Source organism: Sardina pilchardus, chromosome 23, assembly GCF_963854185.1.
Source record: "Sardina pilchardus chromosome 23, fSarPil1.1, whole genome shotgun sequence".
In the NCBI taxonomy this organism is placed as follows: Eukaryota; Metazoa; Chordata; class Actinopteri; order Clupeiformes; family Clupeidae; genus Sardina; species Sardina pilchardus.
Genome location: NC_085016.1, coordinates 18338681 through 18362008, shown reverse-complemented (window position 1 = coordinate 18362008; position 23328 = coordinate 18338681). Strand labels below are relative to the sequence as shown.

The 23328-nt window shown below is 44.8% G+C and overlaps 1 protein-coding gene across 1 annotated transcript in view; it reads right to left on the bottom strand.

Moving 5' to 3' along the window:
* Positions 1 to 345: 345 nt before the first annotated feature.
* Positions 346 to 23328, bottom strand: part of cntnap3 (contactin associated protein family member 3) — an 88513-nt gene continuing 65530 nt past the window's right edge. The window contains exons 12-24 of the mRNA XM_062527987.1: positions 22071 to 22190; positions 21012 to 21209; positions 19813 to 19969; positions 19264 to 19391; positions 18080 to 18250; positions 15718 to 15936; positions 12605 to 12844; positions 11738 to 11962; positions 10079 to 10212; positions 9293 to 9380; positions 7091 to 7309; positions 4817 to 4888; positions 346 to 3504 (exon numbers count right to left, since the gene is read on the bottom strand). Of these exons, the coding sequence (XP_062383971.1) occupies positions 3308 to 3504; positions 4817 to 4888; positions 7091 to 7309; positions 9293 to 9380; positions 10079 to 10212; positions 11738 to 11962; positions 12605 to 12844; positions 15718 to 15936; positions 18080 to 18250; positions 19264 to 19391; positions 19813 to 19969; positions 21012 to 21209; positions 22071 to 22190 (2168 nt within the window). The 3' untranslated portion in view covers positions 346 to 3307. The remainder of the gene's footprint in view (positions 3505 to 4816; positions 4889 to 7090; positions 7310 to 9292; positions 9381 to 10078; positions 10213 to 11737; positions 11963 to 12604; positions 12845 to 15717; positions 15937 to 18079; positions 18251 to 19263; positions 19392 to 19812; positions 19970 to 21011; positions 21210 to 22070; positions 22191 to 23328) is intronic.

The window sequence follows — 23328 nt, the reverse complement described above, 5'->3', positions numbered from 1 at the left end:
CTTATGTCTGAAAGCTACAGGGCTCGGAGAGAGCACTCCCATTAATAATAGACAGCATAGCGATCTGCAGTGGGACATAGGAAGATCTACCCAGATGGCAGCGAAAGAAACATGCAGTTTAATTAAGTAATGACACTACGGAGTGAGGTTTGTTTGACGGTATCTACAATGATATATGCAGCATAGATGGATACTGTAAAACCTTGGTAATGGTTGAGAAGGGTACCTCATGCAATATTGGTGAACATTGAGGTGTACTAAATCTGGCAGGTATACTCATGCCCACGGATATGTAATCTTCAACCCTCGTCCCTACAATAGCAGTCATGGAACATAAACATCGCATCACAGATAAAAGAAATGTTTATTTTCTCCATTGTATTTTTATATAATTGAACATGACACTATTATTAATCAAAACAACCGTGATACTATAAAACCTTGACATTGTACAGAATTAATGACTGTTACCCAGATTCAAGACTCACCGACATCACCCATCTCATTAAATACTAATATGTTGTACCATTACAATGTCAGCTGACATAAAAAAAAAAGCCACAGTCAGATGTAGTCTTAAACCATACACCAAAGCATCATATGGTGGAGAGAAAGATGGAGGCTATTCTCCCCATGTACTTCTGGAGTTTTCCTAGTTCCACTTAACCACACAACATCCTACCCAAACAAACCGACTGAAGAGAAAGAGCTGGGCTTCATGATGTAACCTGTCGATTTGAGCGTGTAATTATTCTTTTATGTCTACCTGACTAAATGCAGGTGCTTTTTCCCCTACATTAGTTTTCCTCATCAAAATGTTGCGAAATTAGCATAAAGTCAGTATTTCAAATTCAATTAAATGGAAATACACTTGGAGCTATTCACATAACTCTCCTGAATGCGTTATACTGTAGTGTTGGACAGACAATATGTAAATGCCTGTCCTTTGTAGTGGTTTCACATTATAATTGGCTGTAGTTGTTGCCAACTTAATTTTACTTAGTGGTCCTTATGTGGAATGGCATTATGCAAATGTGCCTGAGCAAAACTGGCTATAAAAGGATATGGCATTGCAGAGCTTATGGTTTCCAGATTTTTCATATCTGCAACATTCCTGAAAACAGTATTTAAATACCCAGTAATGCCACATCTGCGCCTTGACAGTGTTAGTCAATATACAAGCTAAGCGGGCATTTAAAACCCATGACAAAACTAGCACAGAAGAGAACCAGAGAACACCTCTGCCGCAGCTGTTTCCAAATATAAGGACATATTGCTGAGCAGCATTTTAGACACAATAATGTCGTTGACAGGAATTTTCCCAAATGCTTCATTAATGATTTTTTTTATCAAATGGGAACTCTATGATGGTTGTAACTAGCAGGAGTCTGTGTGTATTCATGAATGTATGAAGCAGCATTTTCCAATAGGCTAAACCAAAGCACATGAATATAAAACTACTGAAGTGCATATTTCTTTTGATATATTTATAATACACTTTTCCAGAAATACAGTACACATTATGTCAAATGATTTGTGATTATCTTGGGTACAATACAACCGTGAGCGGAAAAACAGGCTCTTAATGCGCTCACTGTAACTAAGCCAAGGCTAAGACAAGTGATATAAAATCAAGGCATTGAGTCAGTAAAGCCCAGTTTATCTCAGTGATCAGTGGCCTCTGTGTTGCCCACTTCAAGGTCCTCAATACAGAGCTGTGGGACATGCGGAATAGAATGAGCACAAATGAAGAGCAATGCATCATTGGTGACAATTTACTGAACATTTCTATTCGTCTCTCTGCTCAATAACATGACAAGGGCATGATGGGGCTTCTTGGCTACAGCGAGATTTTCCCGAAAAAATCTAGCACTTTCCTTTCTTTTCCTGTTTCACTCACTGTCTCCGAACAGCACTGCTGGCTAAATGAACCAAAACATGGATATGAAGCGCTGCAGTCAGCATAGACACATCAGATAGGCTCTTCACAGGTAATGTGCCTTTGTGTTCTTGACAAGATTTTGAAACTGGCATGAAGACTAGTGCTGATGTGATGTTCTGAGTAATATGATGACAGCCTGCAATTCATCAGCGCCTGAGTCTTCCTCCCCGTTGTGTCCTCGCTCAGATTAGAAAGCCTTCATTATGGCCCATTTCTCTGGAATTATGCTCAGTCTGTCAGCTAAACAGTACCTTTTTTCTGAAGATTAGCATTTCTCTCTCTTCCCCTGCCTTCTTAATCTCCTGCTATTTGGATAGCGAGGTAACAATCAGAGCGAGGTTTTTTTCTCTCTCCTGGTGAAGTCTGTGTTTCAAGTGTTTCTTTTCGCACTCTCTCTTTGTCTCTGTCTGTCAGTCTGTCTGTCTCTCGCTCACTGAAATTGTACTGGTGTTGCACTGTTTGCAGGTGGGCATGCTGCAAAGCCGAACTGTGCTCGGCGACAATCAGACTTGTTGTTATCTATTTTGTTTCGTTGGTGATGGGGCGGGCTGTGGGACGTGGTTGTTGGTGGCTGGGAGAAGAGAAGCACAGAGAGCTCACAGAATAATTTTGGCGGCAAGCATTAACCGGGCGTGTGAAATTGTGGTTAAAAGGAAAACATCTGTTTCATTTCAGGTGTTTCATGGGATGTTATCAAACACCCATCTCGGCACATAATGACAGTCATTTTGATCAACTCCCAAAAATGGGAGATTTGACATTTTTGATGCCTTCCACATGGCCACCTCAGACACCTGGCACCTTACAAACATGAACTTGATACGCAGGTAGTCCTCCCATTGTAAATATGTTACCAGCATCACTAAAACACTTAACATGATGTATGTGCATATGTATGTGTATCATGTGTCCGGTGTGCATGAGATGGCAGAGGAGAGGACTGTGCACGTCGAGGAGAGAGGGAAGGAGGGGAAATTGTTATAAAGGTATTATAGACATGTACATCTTTAAAGGCTATTTACAATTTCTGACATTTTCCACACACACGCACACATACCTTAGAAACTCAAGCCACAGAACTGTGCCAAAAAAGTTACCGTACTCATATGTATGTACAAAATCAAAATAGAAAATCATTTATATGGGCAATCTGTTCACACATTTTTCTCATCACCTGCCTCTGCGTCCTCGCAATTTTCGTCGCCAACTTTTGACAGTTCCTGCAGGTTTTATGCAAAAATGCTCCATGAATGTTAATGTCTCTAGGCTCTCTGCAAGGCTTCGTCTTGTGTCCTCAGATTTTTTTTCTGGATTAGTCCAACACAAAGGAGGGAGGGAGGGAGGGAGGGGGGTAAGAAGGGGGCATCATATGAAGTGCTCCCTCTGATTTTCACTCAGCACGTATTGAGAGTTGGCTGCGTTGTTGAAGGGGAACTCGGGACTGTCCTCCGGTTTGCCTCCCTTCGGCGGCGGAGTCTGAAACGTCTCTTTCCGTCTGTACAGACACCTGCCCATGACGGCCAGCGCTGACAAGATGACAAATATCACCACGGCGATGACACCTGCCGTCAAATGAACGACATCATTATCCAGTTTCATGGATGCATCATGGGCATAAAAACTTTACAGAGCTGAAATTATTGTTTTGTTTTGAGTCAGGCCTGCCACATTTCTCTAACCACTAAAAAGTGTGCATGAAACTGTTATTTTCCAGTTTGCAACTGTTATTTCCCATTTTCCAGAGTTATTTTCCACAATGGTAGGTTGGTATTGTGCAGCCTCAAAGGTGTTTTCACACTATTCAGTGACTGTTGCTGAGTCTTATCAAACAATGACTGACTGAAACAATTTCACATGTGAGGAGGACTCCCAGTCACACCATGATGGCAGAGTAAGCACTGCGACAGACTGTTTATATCTTCCTAAATCCTCCCCGAGCAAAGGCACTAGCCATTATCCCCTTTCATTTAAGCCTGTTTCTCTACATTTGTGCTCGGCTTTCAGACAGAGCATCAAACGGGCAATAAAGAAGTCTTGAAACGCAACCCTTCAGACTCCTCAATGACGTCTGTGAGGCATCTTTAAATAATCCTATCAGTGCAATAATGAGCTTTTAAATAGATGCTTTAAACAGGGCACAACAATTGCTTAACATACACAAGCTTAATTTTACCCAATGTCATAGTCGCTCCTCTAATATTTTTCCTCTTTCAAAGACTGCTATGCATGACACATTTAATTATCCTGGGTAGAGGGAAATGTCTAATTGGAGTGGCAAAATACATCTCCACTCAATTTAATGCCACATTACTGTGGCTGTTAAGAGGACAAAGTATTTGGCGATAGTGGTGAAAAGTTCCTTAATCAGCAAATTATTTCCTTAAACATTTAATTAGTTTTGGTGTCCTTTGTGTGTTCCATTCGATTCATGAATAAGTTTTGAGAACTTTTCTTTCTAAAACCCCCCCCCCAAAAAAACAAAATGGGAAATAGCAACTCATTTTAATGCGTTGCTTGGATGGTTAACAGAGTCACAGGAATAATTCCAGCAATATTCACAGGCCGATGATGAGATGCCATAATCTTCTCTCACTTCTGGCCCTTTCTATTCCTCTATCGCTATGTCGCCACAGAGAAGAAAAAGTTGAGAAATCGAATTGAGGAGCAAAGACAACTTTGGAAATGCATATAGGGATGAACAGTGGAATTGAAACTATATTAAAAAAAAGTCTAGCCTAATATCCTTTCCAGTTACTGTATGGTGAATGAAGAAACATGCTAATAATAACTATTCAACTTCACCAGGCCCTCTTTTTGAATTATAATATTCAAGAAACACCATCATAGGAATAACAAAAGTGAAGTTCCCATTACCTCCAATCAAGGCAGAATCACTGTTGATTGCATTGACTATTGGCTCACCAGTGCCTAGTGTGCCAAAATGATCTACAGCAGAGTGGAAAAAAAGAGAAAGAGAAAGAGAAAGAGAATGAGAGAGAGAGAGGGGGAGAGGAGAAAGAGGGAAAGAGACAGAACATCAGTGCTGAGGTCTGAGATAATCACTCCAAAGACATGGCTCATTGACCACTGTGTCTCCTGTCCACAAGAGTCCATTGAAGCTCAGAGCTGGGATTTGTGGGAAAAAAAAAAAAAAAAGATTAGGCGAGTGAAACGCCTCTCTGAGATTAATAAACTGATTTGCCACATTATGCTTCTGATTTAATTAACAGGGACGGTGGTGGGAGTATTCAATGAGCCACTCCTCCTCTGGAGTCGCACTAGCAGCAGAGATCACAGTTTGGGGGTAGAGCCAAGAAGAGCAACAAGCAAACTGAAATGGACACACACAGGCAAAGAGAGGAGGTGTGGTCAAGCGACCCTGGACGAGGGTAGATTGATTATTAGGCAAACGTTTCTCGCTAAGACCCACAGGCCAAAGCACCCCAAAACATGTTCACTGACGCAATTTCCACGACGACAACATTTCTCACAAATTGAACCATAACATTTTTTTTTTTTTTGCAGAAGAGCTAATGTCCAGTCCAGAATAAATCTGTGCTGCGTTCCCAAATCATTAATCCGCCACTGACCTTGGAGCTTGTGGAACTATTTAGAAAAAGTGGAGGTTAAAAAAAGGAAGAGCACCAAAATAGAGAAATCAGTTGGGTTGTGGTGATTCCAGAGAAACTGAGTAGAGTAGGACTGAGCAAACATCAGAAACAAACAGATACAATAACCAGTACTTGAGTCCTGCATGACATCCTCCGAGGTTTAACGGTTAGGCAGTCTGTGTTGAACACTAGAGACCATTAACGGAGTATGTGGTTTTCAGTTAAAGAAAAGCAACAAAAAATTACTAGGTTCCTTAATTATGAAGTGTTGATGTGCTTTGTGCACCACTTAATTACAGTCAAGCCCACAGAGACAACATAAATTGTACAACACGACTTCAGCTGATTTCCCACAAGTTCAAGATGTGAACGACTATATTTACTAATACATTCATCAAAAAAACTAAATATGTAAGATAAAATAAGGAGCATATTGAACAAGCATTTTAACTAGGGACCAATGGATTAGCACATGAATAATTCACAATATATTAACCGCTGAATTAAGTGCCACAAAAACATTTGTTCCTAGAACTATTAGCCTTATGTTTGGCAATTCAATTTGTACTCTGTCAAACCAAAGAGGGAATGCAGATATTATGGATGCAGACTGTGCTTTTCCCTTGATAGAATAATGTTTCCTACTGTATGGTGAGAGAGTTGGTGGTTTACCCGTGAGTGAGTGAGTGAGTGAGTGAGTGAGTGAGTGAGTGTGTGTGTGTGTGTGTGTGTGTGTGGGGGGGGGGGGGGGGTTATTTCTAGTTTACCTATGGAAATGGATAGTTGATCTGTGAGAGAGTGGGTAGTTTGAGATAGTGTACATTTCAGTGAGTATAAGAGTGTGAGTAGTTAACATGTGAAAGAGTTCATCTGAGAGAGAGTGTATATATAATTTCTGAAATATTAGGAATATTACCTGTGATAGAGTGTGTGTATTTACTGTTAGAGTGTGTAGCTCACCTGTGACAGTGGGTGCAATACCTGTGTGGAAGTGTGTAGTTCACCTGTGAGAAAGTGTGTATTACATGCAGGAGATTACCTGTGCAGATATGTGCTTGTGTGTGTATTACCTGTTAGAGAGTATGTAGTTTGCATGTGAGAGTGTGCGTGTTTACCTGTGAATGTGTGTGTATTACCTGTGAGAGATTGTGTGCGTATTGTTACCTGTGTGTGTGTGTGTGTGTGTGTGTGTGTGTGTGTGTATTACCTGTGAGAGAGTGTGTGTACTATTATTTGTGAGACAGTGTATGTATTATTTGAGAGAGTGGGTGTAATTGTTACCTGTGTGTGTATTGTTACCTGTGAGAGCGTGTGTGTATTGTTACCTGTGAGAGAGTGTGTGTATAGTTAAGTGTGAGAGAGTGTATGTATAAATTGAGAGAGTGGGTGTTTTATTTATTACCTGTGAGAGCGTGTGTGTATTGTTACGTGTGAGAGAGTGTATGTATAAATTGAGAGAGTAGGTGTTTTACTTATTACCTGTGAGAGCGTGTGTGTATTGTTACCTATGAGAGCGTGTGTGTACCGGTGTTGTTACCTGTGAGAGAGTGGGTGGTCTCTGAAGCATGTGGGTGGCTGGGTGAAGAGGACCCGCAGGTGGACTCCTCCAGGGGGCCGGTGACGACCACAGGGCTGGTGGCGGGGTAGAGCAGGGCGGCCTTCAGAGGGGCGATGGAGTTAAACTGGACCACAGACAGACACCCAGTGAAGCCCAGAGCGTTCAGCCGCGCTATCTCTGGGTCCAGCTCACCCGAGTCTAAACAGAGGGCAGACGGGAGCAGTGGGAGAGGGAGAGAGAGAGAGAGAGGGGGAGAGAGAGAGAGAGAGGGAGAGAGGGAGAGAGAGAGTGAGAGCGAGTACATGGTAATAAGTAGTTTATACAGTCGGGTGCAACAGTGAGATAGAAGGCAGAAGAAAGCGAGCTGCGGCGCGAGAGGAGATGGGGACACGGAGAGGAGGACAGATGTTGTGATAAACAGACCGCAAAGCAAACGGAGCGCAGAAATGCGAGAGAAAATGTGGAGAGACGGAGAGAAACAGAAGGAGAGGTGAAGGAGAAGGTGAAGAAAGAGAGAGAGAGGAAAACATAAGTTGCGGTAGACAGGCGCACGGCGCGGGAAGAGAGAGATAGCAAAAGAGGGAAAATGAGAGATAGCAAAAGAGGGATAGAGGGAGCGACAGATAAGAGAGGCCAGAGATAAAAGAGGAAGAGGGAGAGAAATGCAAATAGAGAGAGAGAGAAATGGAGGGAAAGAGTATCTTTAAAGCGCTAAATCTGCAAACAGATGCACAAACACTCCTTATCTCCACAATCCACAGACTCCCCAATTTGCTCCAGCTAGCGTTACAGTCAGCGGTGAAGTGCACTCAAATCTAAAATAGGCTCGCCGACTCCGCAGTGGGCATGTCCACACACTGCCCCCCTTGCCCCTCCGTCCATCTCTGTATGCACAACTGGTCTATTTGTCAGACTGATCAATGGCGGGGCTCGATCGGGGGAACAGCGAGAAATCCACTCCTCCTGCTGACTCCCCGGCCCCGGGTGTGACAGACTATCCATGCGGCCGGCCGGCGCAAATGAAGCGCTAGTCAGGCGTGAGCACAAACGAACCCGAGCCGCCCGTATCTTTTTTTATTCTGCTGATGGACGGAGGAGGAGGAGATTCTTGTACCCTTGCCAAAGTGCTGCATGTTACCGGAGAAGTAACAGCTTAGTGCCATAGGAAGGAGTGAATGAACATGAACATGAATTATGCATGTATGACTTGAGCGGCATATTCCCTTAAGGATAGTAATGTCGGCTCATCAGTCTGTCTGTCTTGCATCCTGCCCCCATCATCCATCCATCCATCCATCCATCCATCCCTCTCTCTCTCTCTCTCTCTCTCTCTCCATCTTTTCTCTCATTTGCATACTCATAATGATAGCGTCTATCAAATTTGTGAGATGAGTTTTTCATCACGCTTCACTTTTGATTTTTTTTTTTTTTTTTTTTTAAACTAAAAATGACCACACTGTTCATAAATGACTCCTAAAACTGCAAATGAAGGCTGAATATTTCAATTTGAAGTTATAAGGAAGAAATCACTCTGGGCAATCACAGATGCCTTTTGTTCTGCATTTTACTTTCATTATATTTATATTTCTGGCGTTTTTCTTCATCCAACATTAAAACTAGTCCATTTACTGGGCCTTGAGTCTTGGTGTTTATGTGTTTTCGCATTAGAGTGACCTAGTTCTGGCTCCAGTCAAACAAAACATAATGCAAGCATTATCTGAACTAAATGGAAATAGCAATTCCCCCCCTTCATTAAATGTCACATCTCAAACTAGCTGCAGCCCAACAGCACAAACAAGCGGGCCTAATGCACTGCGGAGCATATTGTTATGCTATATGGCCCAGTGGAAGCCTCTAACTACATGTAATGATCACTTATGAGATTCTCCCCATCTGCCCCGACCGCCGGCTTACTTTTATCTTTCACTGAAATGTTTTTGTTTTTGTCTGAGCTGTGTTTTTTGTGTGTGTGTGTGTGTGTGTTTGTGTGTGTGAGGCCGTGAGGCGAATGCCATGCTGTCAATAAGCACTCCAGTGTGTTAAGGGGGAAGCAGGTGGGGGGTTGGGGTGGAGGAGTCTCCATAAGAATCTGTGAGGGGGGTGTGTGTGTGTGTGTGTGTGTGGGGTGGGGGGGTGGATGTTTTGTCAGAGCTATAGCAAATCCTTCAGTCCTCCACTCACCGTGCACTTTTCCCAGCATCACAGACTTGATAGCGTTGAATTCGACATCTGACGTGATGTTGAACTCCTCCTGTTCATACTGGTCAACCTGGCAGAGGGCAAACACAGCTCGTAAACACAGAGAACTGTGAAGTGTTTACGTGTGTGTGTGTGTGTGTGTGGCGCGCAGGTGTATACGTGCGAGCGTGTGCACATGTGTGCGTGCATTGGGGAGGGTGGGAGCGGATGAGAACTGCACGGCACTCTTCATGATTCAAATTATCGCAGATGTGCTCTACCATGGAGGGCATTTTAATTAAACCTGCTCTTCAAAAGTGCTCTAAACACATCATTGCCTCAGCTGTTGAGCCTATGCCATTCAATTAATGGGAAGAGCTCAAGCCAAGGCAGATTTTCTAGTTGAGCTTACATATTCAAAATGTGATTATGATGAAAGCTTGGACTAATTGCAAAGGTTACCTCCTGTGCAAAAGACTACACTAAGACTATTTTGAGCTCAAATTTTGTTTGTCTATTGATAACAGGCTGTTGGTGAGGTGGGCGTATATGAGTGATGACCATTTTATTTCGTTTTTTTTTAGGAATCCTGTGCAGTGGTTCTGCTGATAATTCAAATCCATTATGCTCATCCATCAAGCCACATGCTGCTGTTCTCAAGAAGATCGTTTCTCTATCCTCTTTTACATATTATCAAATAATTACCTCTAAAGCAAGTTCAATCAACAGACTGACCGAACAAATGCTTATTAAAAGGGGCTTGTTAAGATTGTCAGTTGGATGCCTCACCTGGATGTAGAGACTTTCTGCCTGTCTTCTGATGGAGACCATGTGAAGCTGTCCATTGGCCAAGTTTCTTGTGCTGGTCCTGAAGACTTCAGCGTCCCTGTTGCTCTGTAGCTTGTACTTGACATCTAGATGTCCTACAGAGAAAATACCAACATTATTCACACCCTGACTAGCCATGACTGGGAAAAGCTCCATTGTACTATAAAGCTTTCAGCGAGGAACAGGGACAATTAAAATCCTAAAAATATGTTTATTCCAGGAATAGAGGATCACATTTGAAAGCGCAGGCCGTAGTATTCAGCTCTGCACAAAACAGTCACTTAATACGATTACTATTAATCCCCTATCAATAACTGAGATTCTGAAACAAATTAATTTTCATAATTTTTGTATGAACTAGACATTCATGCTTGTCCCATTCATCTACTGTTTATGTGTTCTGACAGCACAAGACTAATTAAAGAAAGAGAAAAAATAGGGAGGTCTGGGGATGGAAAAATGAAAACATTTCAAAGAATCACTCCCACAAAGCAGAGAATACCAATTATGCCCTCACACATAAAGATGAAATCTCTCTTACGATAACGATCTAATTAAAACTGTGAGCACACTCTCAGCGGCACAGACACTAATCTTTACCTACATAAAAATAGATAAGTGCCTAAATGCATACAGTAAATACTGTCAGACTCTGTACAGTATTCTCTAGGTCTGTTTAGGAAAATGAAACCATAATCTGGCATAGTGCAAGTCATCATCCACACACACTAACTCTGCCAAATAAGCTCCCCACAAACTCCTAAATAAGACCTTTAATATCAGCACGAAGAATAAACAAACAGTTAACTAATACGGAGGCTCAGGATTTATCAAGCCGTTCAACAGTCACTGGTGTCTGACTCGATAAAGTCAGCCTACTTTGCAGTTCTGATCACAGACAGCTCTTCTGCGAAAATGGCCTCGTTTTCAAGGGGTCAGTGTCTGATTGAATGACCCCTTTGTACTCCACGTACATACTTCAGAAGCTTTAGAAGTACAAAAGCTCCTGTCTTATCATTGTTGATCACACCTAGTGATGGAAAGTGCAGAACCGAACTGATGAAAGATATTCAGCAAGTCAATGTCACATGCCAAAGGCACTGATGAACTAGCTAATAACTAATGGATTTAAATCCATTAAATTGTTGAGTAGGCATGACCATGAGAAAAACTATCACAAAAAGTGTTTGTTCAGCAAAAAACAACCCCCTCCCAACCCACCCTCAAAAAAACATTATGAGTAAATGAATTGCTGTTTGTTTATGGAATGAATATTAATAAGCCTCAGAGTTGACAAAACGGCGTCAACCGGAGAAACAGTCCGGAGTTTATGGAGCTATCTGTTCTCCACGCGTGTACGCCGTCGTCTAATTTATGGCACCTCTCTTTCCGAGCAACAGACTGTCTCCTCCAGACTCTTAACGGCCCTTTTTAAGAATGCAGACAATGCGCGGGGACTAATTTACTGCACATGAATTGAGCGGTACTGGCTTCTGACAGCCTGACGGTGTCTTCGGAGACTCAGCGACTCATGCTAATCCAAATGAAAAGGCGCTCAAAAAAGCCGCCGGTGAAATGAAATGAGGGGTGAGATTAAGAGTCGGTGGAGTTTTTCCAGACCATTTCGGTTGAGCAGGACGGCGAGGTACTCGCGGTAGTACGAGCCCACGTAGAGCAGCAGGGCCGGCGCCTGGGCGGTGCGGAAGCCCACGGTCACGTTCTCGGCGCGCAGGGTCATGTCGGAGTAGATGGACGAGGCCTGGACGCTGCTGTTCCTGTTCAGCTCGTAGGGCTCCTTGAACGTGTACGACACCGACGTGGTGGACTTGAAGTAGGCAGACACCTCTGGAATCACAGAGTTGCGATGAGAACCATTATCACCAGAACAACCGTATGCGGTTTTGTCATATAGTGCTTTTGGAAGCATAAGCACTTAGCAGTTGCTTGAAATGTTAACAATAACACTTAAGCTTTGCTAATGGTGCTCTTTAAAGTAGCACTAAAACCCTTAATGAGCCTTCAAACCATTATAACAATAGCTTATTAATTACAACTGTTTCACACATATGGATTACTAATGCTAATGTGTTTCGGTTCACTGATCCTGTCAATACGCATAACTGTGATGAAGTAGATTTCTGATGCTCGAGTCACATTATATGTCTGGGTAACCTGATGACAGGCTATATCATTCTTTGTTAAGAATGCCATGAGTAATACCAAAATAAACATCAGACTGCAGTATTACTCAGTGTTAGTGCATATTATGCATATTTGCTCTACTTTACTTCAGTACATTTCAGATGATAACCATGCTGTAACTGCACTACTGCAGAGTCACATACAGTAATGGCAGTTAGGTCAGTCAGATGTGATTTCAGGAAGGATTGCTGATTGAGTGTCGATATATACAGTATATCTAAAAAATATAGCAATATGAGTGTTAATTGTGTTACAGTGTTTGACCAGAGAAGAGTGAGGAGTTACCTTTCTGACAGAAGGCCCCAGTGTAGGCGGAGAGGCCACAGTCACAGGTGAAGCCTGTGTACCTCTCCACGCAGCGGCCGTCATTCTGGCACAGGCTCCCGTAGCTGCTGCAGTGTCCTGGACATCCGGGCCGGACGCCGGGGGTGATCTTGGCCCGCTCCTCCAGGTCCAGCGTCCTCCCGTTCAGCTGCAGGGAGCGGATGCATCCCAGGAATCCCTTCTGCCTGGACGCCGTCCCTCCTACGGAAGAGGAAAAAAAAGAGATCTCAGGATATATTTCTTTTCATATCCCCCCCTTCCCCTCCCCCCCAACTCTCCAACACCTCCCTGTCCTCGTTTGCCTGTGTGAACAGAACTACAATGAGGCACCACTCGTCTCTCCCGGGAGCACAGCACTGTCAATACTCTTAGACACTACAAAAGCCCCTTAAACGACAAGGCGATGAAAACAAAGCCGTGGGTGGATAGATGCACCAAAAAAAAAAGAGCCCCCCCCCCAAAAAAAAATGAAAGAAATGCGGAAAGACTTCTATCAGGCACCTGTCTTCTCCCTTCACCTCGTGTGCCTACCCCATCTCTCTTCCCCCCCCACTTCTCCCTCCCTCTTTCTCTCTCTCCCCCTCCTTCCTTCCCTCTCTCTCTCTCTCTCTGTGTGCTGTGGCTGCAGGCTTAATCCCCCACAGTCGCGCGTTGTTTCCTGTATTCAGACACTCCTTTCAAAACCGATGATCAATGGCTCCTTCCTCGGCGAGGCTGAGCTGGGTTTCCTGTCACTCGCTCGCCCGGTCGCCTCTGCGCGGCTGTGGCGCTTTGCAGCCGTAATTGAGAGTCACTGAAAAACACTGTCTCTTGTTGATTGTTGGCTTCACAGAGGATTACTGTTGTGGCAGGTCCACTCAAAACACTGCGTACCGAGGAAGCCACTGGAGCTACAGCATTGTAAATGCACCAAGGGCATGTATGCAATTTGTTAGCTCAATTACAATTTTTTTCCCTATGACTGCATGCCCGGAGACAATGACAATAATACTTCCAAACATTTTTCACATTTCCAGTCAATGATCTGTAACCAAATAACAGCTTAGCTTGAGCTATGGGTTCAAAGGAACTGCCTGAGTATACTGGCACTAAGGGAACACATGGCATTTCATGCAATATATGCAATCTATCCGCATATAAAAAATGAGAGACAAACCTCTTCAGTCAACCAGTACAGCAGATACTATAGCCACAGCAATGAGATCTGGGATAAGAAATTAGCTTGCGTGTTGAGCACGAGGCCAATGATTTATGGGGAATTTGAAATGAGGCTCTAAGTATGCTATAAGCACCACGGCACAGATAGGCTATCGCAGTGAGACTACATCAGGCCATCTGGCTCATGGCTGTATGGATATTCAGTCATATTAACACATCAGTCCACACTACAGACCTGCTTAGCACACAGCTGGGAATGGCTGCCAATGGCTCTTGTTTTTTAGCATCTGAATATGAACGGCCACCTTTGGCTTGCACTTGAAGGGTCTGGGCGACGGCTCTTGTAAAGCCTCTCACTGACAACAGCCAGTGAAATAACCAGGGTAAGAGCAGGATGGACCAGAATGGACAGAGTAGAATGGGCTTTAAAAAAAAACACAAAACACTACAGAGATCCTGAGTTCCTGAGGGGGCCTTGAAGCATGGAACGCATTCCAGCTCAATCCTCTCTGAAGCAGCCTAGAGTTGGGAACCTCTCGACGGCTCGCCGGTGGTTGGTGGTCTCTTATTCACTGCCAGTAATGATTAAGGATTATCCATCCAAGCCCCCCCCAAACCCCCCACTGTACCAGCATGTATTCCGTTTGCTCTTCTATTTAAGAATTGTCAGGATTCTATTTTTCATCTTGCCTCTATTCCAACCCCCCCCCACCCCTCCCCTCTTGCTTCTCCCCCATAAGAACTCATTTAAGCAGCGGCATTATCAGATATGAGGAGATATATTTAATATTTGCTAACAGATCAAGTTTTATTGTACGCCCATTGATCGCCTAAGGCCTTGTTTGCTTTTGTTTATTCAAATGCTAAAGCCGATCTGGCACTCTGAGGGATGGAGGTGTGAGTGAGCGCCTGCAAGATGGAATAACGGACGGCTTCTAGAACGGGTGCACGACAGGGTAATGAAACTATCCGAGTGTGTCAGCCGACAAGGCATGTTGTCTGAAAATGCAGGTCTTAAGTAAAGGATAAGAATCTCTTTCATTAAAGAAATGTAATGGAACATGCATTATATATCCCATAGCCTTGAGCAAGATTCAGGGGTATTTTTCCACATGTTGACATAAACCCAGATATCTTTTCTCCTTCATTTTCAGGCAGTCTACAAGCTGTATATATTTACTCTAGCATGATATATGTTTATGTGTGTGTGTGTATATATACTACACTGCTCTCTCCCTCACACACATACACACACACACACACACACACACACACACACACACACACACACACACACACGCACGCACACCACTTGAAATCATCTTTAATAGTTTTCATTCTTTTGCGTTTCATATGAAGGCAACAAGGGGCTTATCACGGCAGAAGGCACTCGAAAAGACAGAACACTGGTGACGCTTAACCAATAAGACATGGGTGACTACACTTGATACGGCACATTGATTACGTCTTCTGAGCATGAACGGCACTCAGCCAATCAGAATCCATCCCTGAAAGTACGGGTCGAAGAGAGAGCGAGGAGAAAATTCTTCGAAATCAAATTGCACCTGGTATTCCATCCGGGCCCGCCTATTTTTAGGAAACGCAGAGTGATTGTACCATTCTTTTTATTGTCACAGCCTACCAGCACAAATGACTCCATTTCTTAAAATTGCACTCCTCTCTCCTCGAGGACTCGCACACAATGAGGCCAGCCTTGCAGTGCTCAAACACGCCCGAAAATGACATTAATCCAAACCAGACAAACCACATCCCCACAGTGTTAAGCCAAGGGGGAAAAAGGGCAACAGGAACAGAAGCCTTTCATAAATGAAACAAATGTGTCTGTGTGTGTCTGTGTGTGTGTGGTTTTTTTTTTTTTTTGCATTTGGTGTATCTTGCATCTTTCGATTTCCTACCCACAAATAATTGGCTGTTGAGCTGCAGGTGCAGGTGTCCATCGGGGGGCGCTCTCTGCGTGGCCCCAGGCAGATGGTCCACGTGCAGCGAGGCTTCCTTCACGTTGCGCTCGGCCCGCACGCTGTGCCATCGGTCGTCGCTGAGCGGGGCGGGCGACTCCACGCGGACCTCCACTGGCCCGTTGCCCACGTCGTAGGAGAAGACCACCTCAAACGGGGCTGTGGGAGGAGACACACAGAGAGAGAGAGAGAGAGAGAGAGAGAGAGAGAGAGAGAGAGAGAGAGAGCAAGAAAGAAAAACAGATATAGGTAGGATATAGAGACAGCAAATGGAAAGAGGATGAATATTTTGCATTTCTTTGCTTTATAATCTCTTTTTTACCCCACATAAATGATCAAAGTATTGCAATATGTTGCATCAAGTGATCGATATACTTTGCATTGCTATGGTAAGTCTTGATCACAACAGGGACTAGCAAAATGTGTACAACTCTTTGTTTGACAACTTTTGCAGTATTTTAAAAATGGTCAGAGTGCAGAAAAAGGCCAGAGGGCAAATATAGTTGTGGTTAAACTACAGATCGATATAATGCTTTACTTTTAGACAACATCCTAAAAGTTAGAACAAACCTGGGGATGAATTCATTAATACTAATACCAAACTCAACTAAGGTACTTTTGTCACATCCAGTGTAAATCTCTCTCTGATGCAACCTGAGGCAATAGTGTGCTAATATTTTACTGTAGAGCAGTCAAAACACGTTACATCTTCTTTCCCTGCAACGTGAAAACTATACCCACACACAGCCCAGGCATGGTTCATTACATCTATTTTTCTCCCCCTTTAGAAAACATTTGCGAAAACTATGCTTAGCTCATTCATCTCCTGGGCTCACGGTGTCTCTATTTTGAGGAGCGCTCGCCAGCCCCATCTGTAAGACCTGGGTGGATTTTAATAGCTCTTAATGACGGGGACCTTAGCAGTACAGGCAGCGGAGCACCGTCTGTCATCCTGGATGACTCCGGCAACAGCATCACCGCCGGCGAGAGAGAGAGAGAGAGGGGGAAAAAAAATGCTGATCATGTGTTCGGCGATCGCTTTAGCATTCTGGGCACTCGGCATCTCGCAGCCTCTCTGCTGACACTCAGCCCCACACTGGGTGACTCGTACGCGAGACCCCGCTCGCGCGCCGGAGAAGAAAACACTGCGCTAAAATTGTTATAGATTTGCCGTTTACAGCGTATCTTTAATAGGTATTCAGCTGGGAACACAGGCAATAAAAAACACTGGATTGAAAAGCAAGCTCCCCCTTGCTCTTGTACTCACTTTGTTTTTTTTTGTATAGGTGTTTATGTTTTCTCTCTCTCTCTCTCTCTCTTTCTCTCTGTGTTTGTGTTGGTGTGTGTGTGTGTGTGTGTGTCCTCTCTCTCTCTGTATATTTGTGTGTCTGTGGTGGTGTTTCTGAAGTGACCCATACATTTTTCATCAGGCCTGAGTCTGCTCCCACTCTCAGTACGTAATGGGGGCTCTAATTTGTCTGTAACAGGTCACAGATTCATCATTGCTGCGGGAACAGGAAAGCTAACCCTATACGGTCTCCACATACACAAGTCTCATCCATCATTTGTATAGTGGGCTGATAAGAGCTCTCCCAGGCTACCAAGCTACTTTGCTACTTTTGTTTGCAAAACATGAAAACCAAGAGGCCGCATCCACCACGCGGCAAAAGGGGAATTCTGGCGGAGCAGCCGCCCGGTTGCCTGGGAGACCCGTTGCGTTTCTGGCGACAAGTGGACAAGCGAAACGGCATCAGGGATCAACACGAAAGTGTCCACATGAGACCAAGATTCGGGGAAACGACAGCAGAGGAGTGGGACTCTTGGAAAACAGCCTTCAGAACGGATCACGTCTCTTTACAATGAGTAATGATGCTAGCTGTGGCCCAGGGGAGTATTGGCTCACCACAGCATTAACCTGAGCCATTGGCAGGACAAGAAGAGGTGGGCTCAACCTCCACGAGTGGGGATTTCTGTCCAAGAGTGGGCAGGTTTGAGCTGTGGCAGATGCTAACTAATTGGCACATGCACAGACTCTAAAGCACAGTAGGCAGAAGGTGTGACACACACACACACACGCGCGCGCACATGCAGGCGCACGCACACACACACGCACACGCACACACCACAAATGCTGCCATCAATGTTGGGATTGTGACACTGTACTGTACTGTACGTTTGTATGTATGTACAGTATGTGTATGTATGTATGCATTTATTTATGTATTTATGTTTTAATTTCATCTGTTTGGGACCATGTACAATGCTATTGTAGTAGGGTTAAGAACATAGTCCATCTACTCACAGCTTAGTTCGATCCGTATGAAGTCCTTGATGCCCAGATTTTCCAGAAACACGCCAGACGCCGCGCTGGTTTTGAACATGAAGGATATGTCTGCGCTCAGCTCGCCGTGAAACGTGGGGAAATGGAGGTACGATGTCTCTTTGTTGAAGTAGGCCGAGTTCCAGTAGTTCACTGGTGAAAGAGCACATTTCGCATTCATGGAATCAAAAAATTGCTCACTGCCAGGTAATCCACGCACGGAAAAGTAAACCCCCCTCCCAAATATTATTTGTGTCAGCCGCCTCTCTGGATTTGCCAATTAGCCTTTTTTTTTTTTTTTACTCACAAGGGAAAAGCGCTGACTCGTCAAAAGTGTAAAATCAAAGTCATGGCGTGAGGTTTTACCTCTGCGCCTGACCTTTACTACATCCACTCGGTGTACAGCAAAGGCATTGATATCTTTGCTTGAGCCGCGTGAATAGTCAGTGCAACCTTGGTTGCTGCTTCTAAAGCACCATGCAGGGCCTGGTTGTGAACACTTTGAGAGTTGGGCACCTCAGCTGAACAGAAAGGTCGTCCCTCGGGCACTCTGACTCTATGGGTGGCATGTGGCAATATGACTCCTGGTACTCCCTGTGAATGGTGAATACACAAGTCACTGTGGGGGAGTTGGAACTGGTGATGCAGTTCTGCCCTTGATTCAGAACACATCACAGGCAACCCCCTCCGTGAGATATGGCAGGGGGTCTGCGGCCGATGAAGAGGGCGCCGCGTGGGGAAAAGGCCGGGCCCTCCAGCCTCCGCGGGGGTCTCTCTTGGGTACCCTGTGCTATTACTTCAGCTATGGGAATGGCTTCAGTGTCTGTGCCGGCACGTACTGTGTAGTCTAGTGTGCCTGGTGTGGGTCACAACTGCCTCAATCATTAGTTTGATTCTTCTCAGGTGGCCCTGGGGCGAAATCTGCCCGTGCGTCACTCTGTGGCAGATACTGTCCCGTACAACGTGCTCCGGGCGCGCTTGAAGGAAACTCGGGAACAGGCTTTGACAAATCCTTTGTGCTCGGAAGACAAACCGCAATCAGCTGGGAGACGGAGACTAAATTAGTTTCCGCTGCTCTAAAACCGCCACCGAGACGGGCGCGTCGTGTTTTCGATTTGTGCCAGAGTGAATTTAGCGGGCTGCGGCGGCGGCGGCAGAGTACTTACAGTCGCCGTAGCACTGCAGGGGTCCCACTCTATACGCGGCCTCCGAGCCGGGTCTGCTCAAGTCCCCGACAGCGACGCCGCGCACAGGTAAATGCTCCTTATGAGTGAGGGGGCCTGTGTCATTAGCCCTGCAGTTTCAGAATCAGAGAGAGAGAGAGAGACAGAGAGAGGTAGAGGGAGAGAGAGAGAAAAAGAAAAGACTCTTCAATCAGTCCTTGGCACCACCTTGCGCCGGAGATGACTGAAATAATCGTGTTGTTTTTTTTGTTATTGTATAAAAGAGTGAGGAGAGAGGAAAGCACGGCGTGCTGGAAAAGGAGATGAGGCCATTCTCTTTGGTCCGATTAAATATTCAGAGGCAAAGCAGATCAGGAGCTGTAAAAATAGATGGCTTCTGCGAGGCATGCTTGGGCACAGCTCCAGAGGCAAGTAGAAGAGAGAGAGAGAAAGAAAGAGAGTGAGAGAGAAGGATGGAGAAAGAGAGGGAGGGAGGGAGGGAGGGTTGCTGGAGAGAGTTTAGAGGAGTTAGGGGATGACTGTGGTGGTTACCAGTCGACTCCGTCTGCGTCGCAGTTGCACAGATGCTCGGGGTGAACGCAGTTCTCGTGCAGGCCACAGGCGCACTGCTGGATCCCGGGTGCGGCGCCCCCCCAGTAGGTCTGCGCCTCCCCGGCCCCATCCATCCACCACGCGAACGGAGCGCCCACTAACAAAAAACAAAAACAACAACAAGAAAAAAAAACAAACACCAAACACACATGAATTATTGACGGCCGATGCAGCGCCCAAGCCGCACACGTGTTTAAGGAGAATTCTGAACAAAAGAGGCCATTACTATTTCATGGGGGCTCCATCCAGAGCGCTGCCGTATGCTGAGGCAGGTGAAGCGCAAGTTGCATGACTCATTCAAATATGATGAATTGTTGGAGGGGGAACTGGGCAGCACGACGCTGCTCACAGCTTGTGACAAGAAACAGATGCGCCCATCCAGGCACTGACGCCAGCACACACACACTGAGGCCGGGCGCAAAAAGCTGGGCACGAGGCATAAAATCTGACGGCGGGCATACTGCTCTGGATGAGCCGCAGGCCGGAGGTAACTTCTCTCAGATGAGGAGAGAGGGAGATGGGAGAGATTGGCATTGATTCGCTAGCCCCATCGCTTGTCTGCTCACGTTCATCCATCTCAACTTGTCTGTCTTAGAATTTAGCCGACACAGGCGCCGAGCGCTCGGTCTCATTATTCTTCATTTGACATTTGGAGACATTATTTATTTACGTTTGACACTGTTTTCCTCTCCCATCTTCTGGGCCGGTCCTAATGAGACAGCTAATGGACAGCAATTATACCACCAAGCTGCATGTTGTTGCCTTGCATGTTTGTTTGAGGAGCCGAGAGAACAATTATCAACGCTAATGAACAGCAAATTGGCGGCATAAGTGAAATCAAACAAAACAAAAAAAATGCAAGGCACTACCCTAAGACGAAAAAAAGCAAAAAGTCAACCGAAGAGAGAAACAAACAAACAAAAAAAAAGTGCATCTCACTCCTCCTGTGCAGCATAGCATGGAAGAGCAGATTAAGAGAAAGGCTAAATTAGTTTGCAACAAAGAGCATAATAATCAATTTGCACTGTCTGCTTAAGCTTTCTTGAGGGCGGCAAACCTGCGCTAGATGGAGCGAGGTTTTAATAAGTATGACCTTTACCGAGGAGGGTGGATCAATAGTCTTAATAAAAAGGGCTTACCAGGTGTGTTTAAGAGGCGTGACTTTTTGCAGTGGTAGGAAAGTTCTTGCTCGCAGTGCTCAGCCTTGGTAATTATAGCCCGAAGCTGTTCCGAGTCGGCGGGATAGTTAAAGTAGGCTAAATGCTGATTTATCCCCGAGGACGGTTTTAATTTGGTTAGCTCTGTGTTATTGTGTTGGATCACCATCCATGTTTTATCTGCAAAGAGAAGAGCAAGAGAGATTGAGCGAGGATGGGGTGGGATGGAGGAAAAAAAAGAGTCAGGAAGTGGGGAGGGTAAGAGAGAGAGCAAGAGAGAGGCGAGAGAGAGAGAGAGAGAGAGAGAGAGAGAGAGAGAGAGAGAGAGAGAGAGAGAGAGAAAGAGAGAGAGAGAGAGAGAGAGAGAGAGTGAGGGAGGGAGAGAAAGGGAGAGAGGGGGGTGTAGTGTGTGCGGAAAAGACAAGGAATCATTATACATAATTATGCAAATGATAAACAGATAGTGAGCAAATCATTGAGAGGATGAGACGCGTCTGATAATCGGGCGCCGGCTGCTTCGCCGCATCAGGAAGCCATTCAGTGACCCACACAGCCTGACACAACTCAATCTGGAATAACTACAAGATAACGCCGTGGATGTCATGATATGGTCTTGCTCCTCTGGAAAATACATTGTTGGGCAGGGGGGTATATGCTTTACTAAAGCCTTTCCAAAACCGAGATTAGATTATATTGTAATTGCATAATGCCCTCAAGTCATTGGTGGCATAACAAAGCATGGTAATTGCATGGATATTCTTTAGTTAAATGGAGCAAAAACATCTTTGAAGGTGAATGTTGTCTGTGTGGATAACTGTTTTCATTGAGTCAGGCACTAGTAGTTCAACTCACAAGGCCAGTGCCAAGGTCGTTGCTCACAAGGGATCCAACAACACCCAAACTGATCGAAGAATGCTCTCACTTCAGTGGACACGTGCAAAACAGACCATAGAAACAAGAAAAATTGGCTATCGCGTTTCTGTCACATACTATCTGTACGGCTGTACAGGAGCAGGGGGGTCTCCACGGCGGGACGTTTACCTGTCATATTGCAGTAGACTTTCTGGGGGTTGATGGAGCCGCTCCCGTCCACGTCGAGGTGGTAAAACCCAGATGTGTTTCCCTTGTGCTTGTAAGCCTCGCAGGACTGCTCATAAATGGCTGCCGAGGTAAATAGAAATACAATAGCCGAGGTCAAGCGCTATTAATTTTTACCATTTCAGTAAACCAAAGACGGGAGGAAAAGTAAACACTCAATTGAACAACGGAGCCAAACTCTTTCACCCTGAGTGGACTGTATTTATGAATGCTTGCCATAGCATCGCAAATAAATATTTATTATTTCAAGGAAGGAGGAATCCTGTATAAAAAAAGTCCTTTGAAGTGCCTTGAGGGAATTAATAGCGCTCGTCAAATTTTTACGGTCTGCCTTTACAAGTCCAATCTATCTCATTCAATATAGAGGAGTATGGATTTTCTACTAATGGAGCAGAGTGGCCTATGTCAGTCTGACCCAAGAAGTTGGTCTTTGGGGTTCCCCACAAACTTCTCAGCTCTGCAGGGCTGTATTATAGAGGAGCAACAAAATAACACCCCGAACCCACATGTCTACACATCAGCATGCGTTAATGTATCATGTATGAGGCCCACTTTTGGAGCGCTGGCGAAAGACTTCTCCCCCACGGTGATGGGTCAAAAAACATGGGTTTGGCGATTGCTTTGATGAAGTTGGGTTTTGATGGCCTCTACAGAATTCATGTGCTGGATCCAATCCCCTGGTCCATGAAGTTTCTTCATAAAGTGTTATATATAATCTGCTTCATTAGCCTGCTCAAGAGACAAGTGTATCGAGACTGCTATTACTGCACGGCAGCTGAGCACCGGCATATTCTGAATGAAACTAATTAACCATGTTAGAGGGACACACACACACACACACACACACACACACACACACACACACACACACACACACACACACACACACACACACACACACACACACAGGATATTTAATTTTCTATTCAACACAGGTATTGAGCAACTGACAAGGTTTGCAGGTATCAAATTTACATTATTTGAGGGGAGACTCTGATTCTATCATTATATTGTATACTGCATGCCACGCCTTCGTAATGAACTGGAGTGCCTTTAGAAGTGCATTCAGCGCTTTTTGAAAAGTCTGTAAAAAAATCAGGGAATAGGCGGATACTACTGCACAGCACAACCTGGAAGAGACGAGAGCAGACGAGCTGTGCTGTGCATGGCAGATGGATTTTAGAACATGACAAAAGATGCA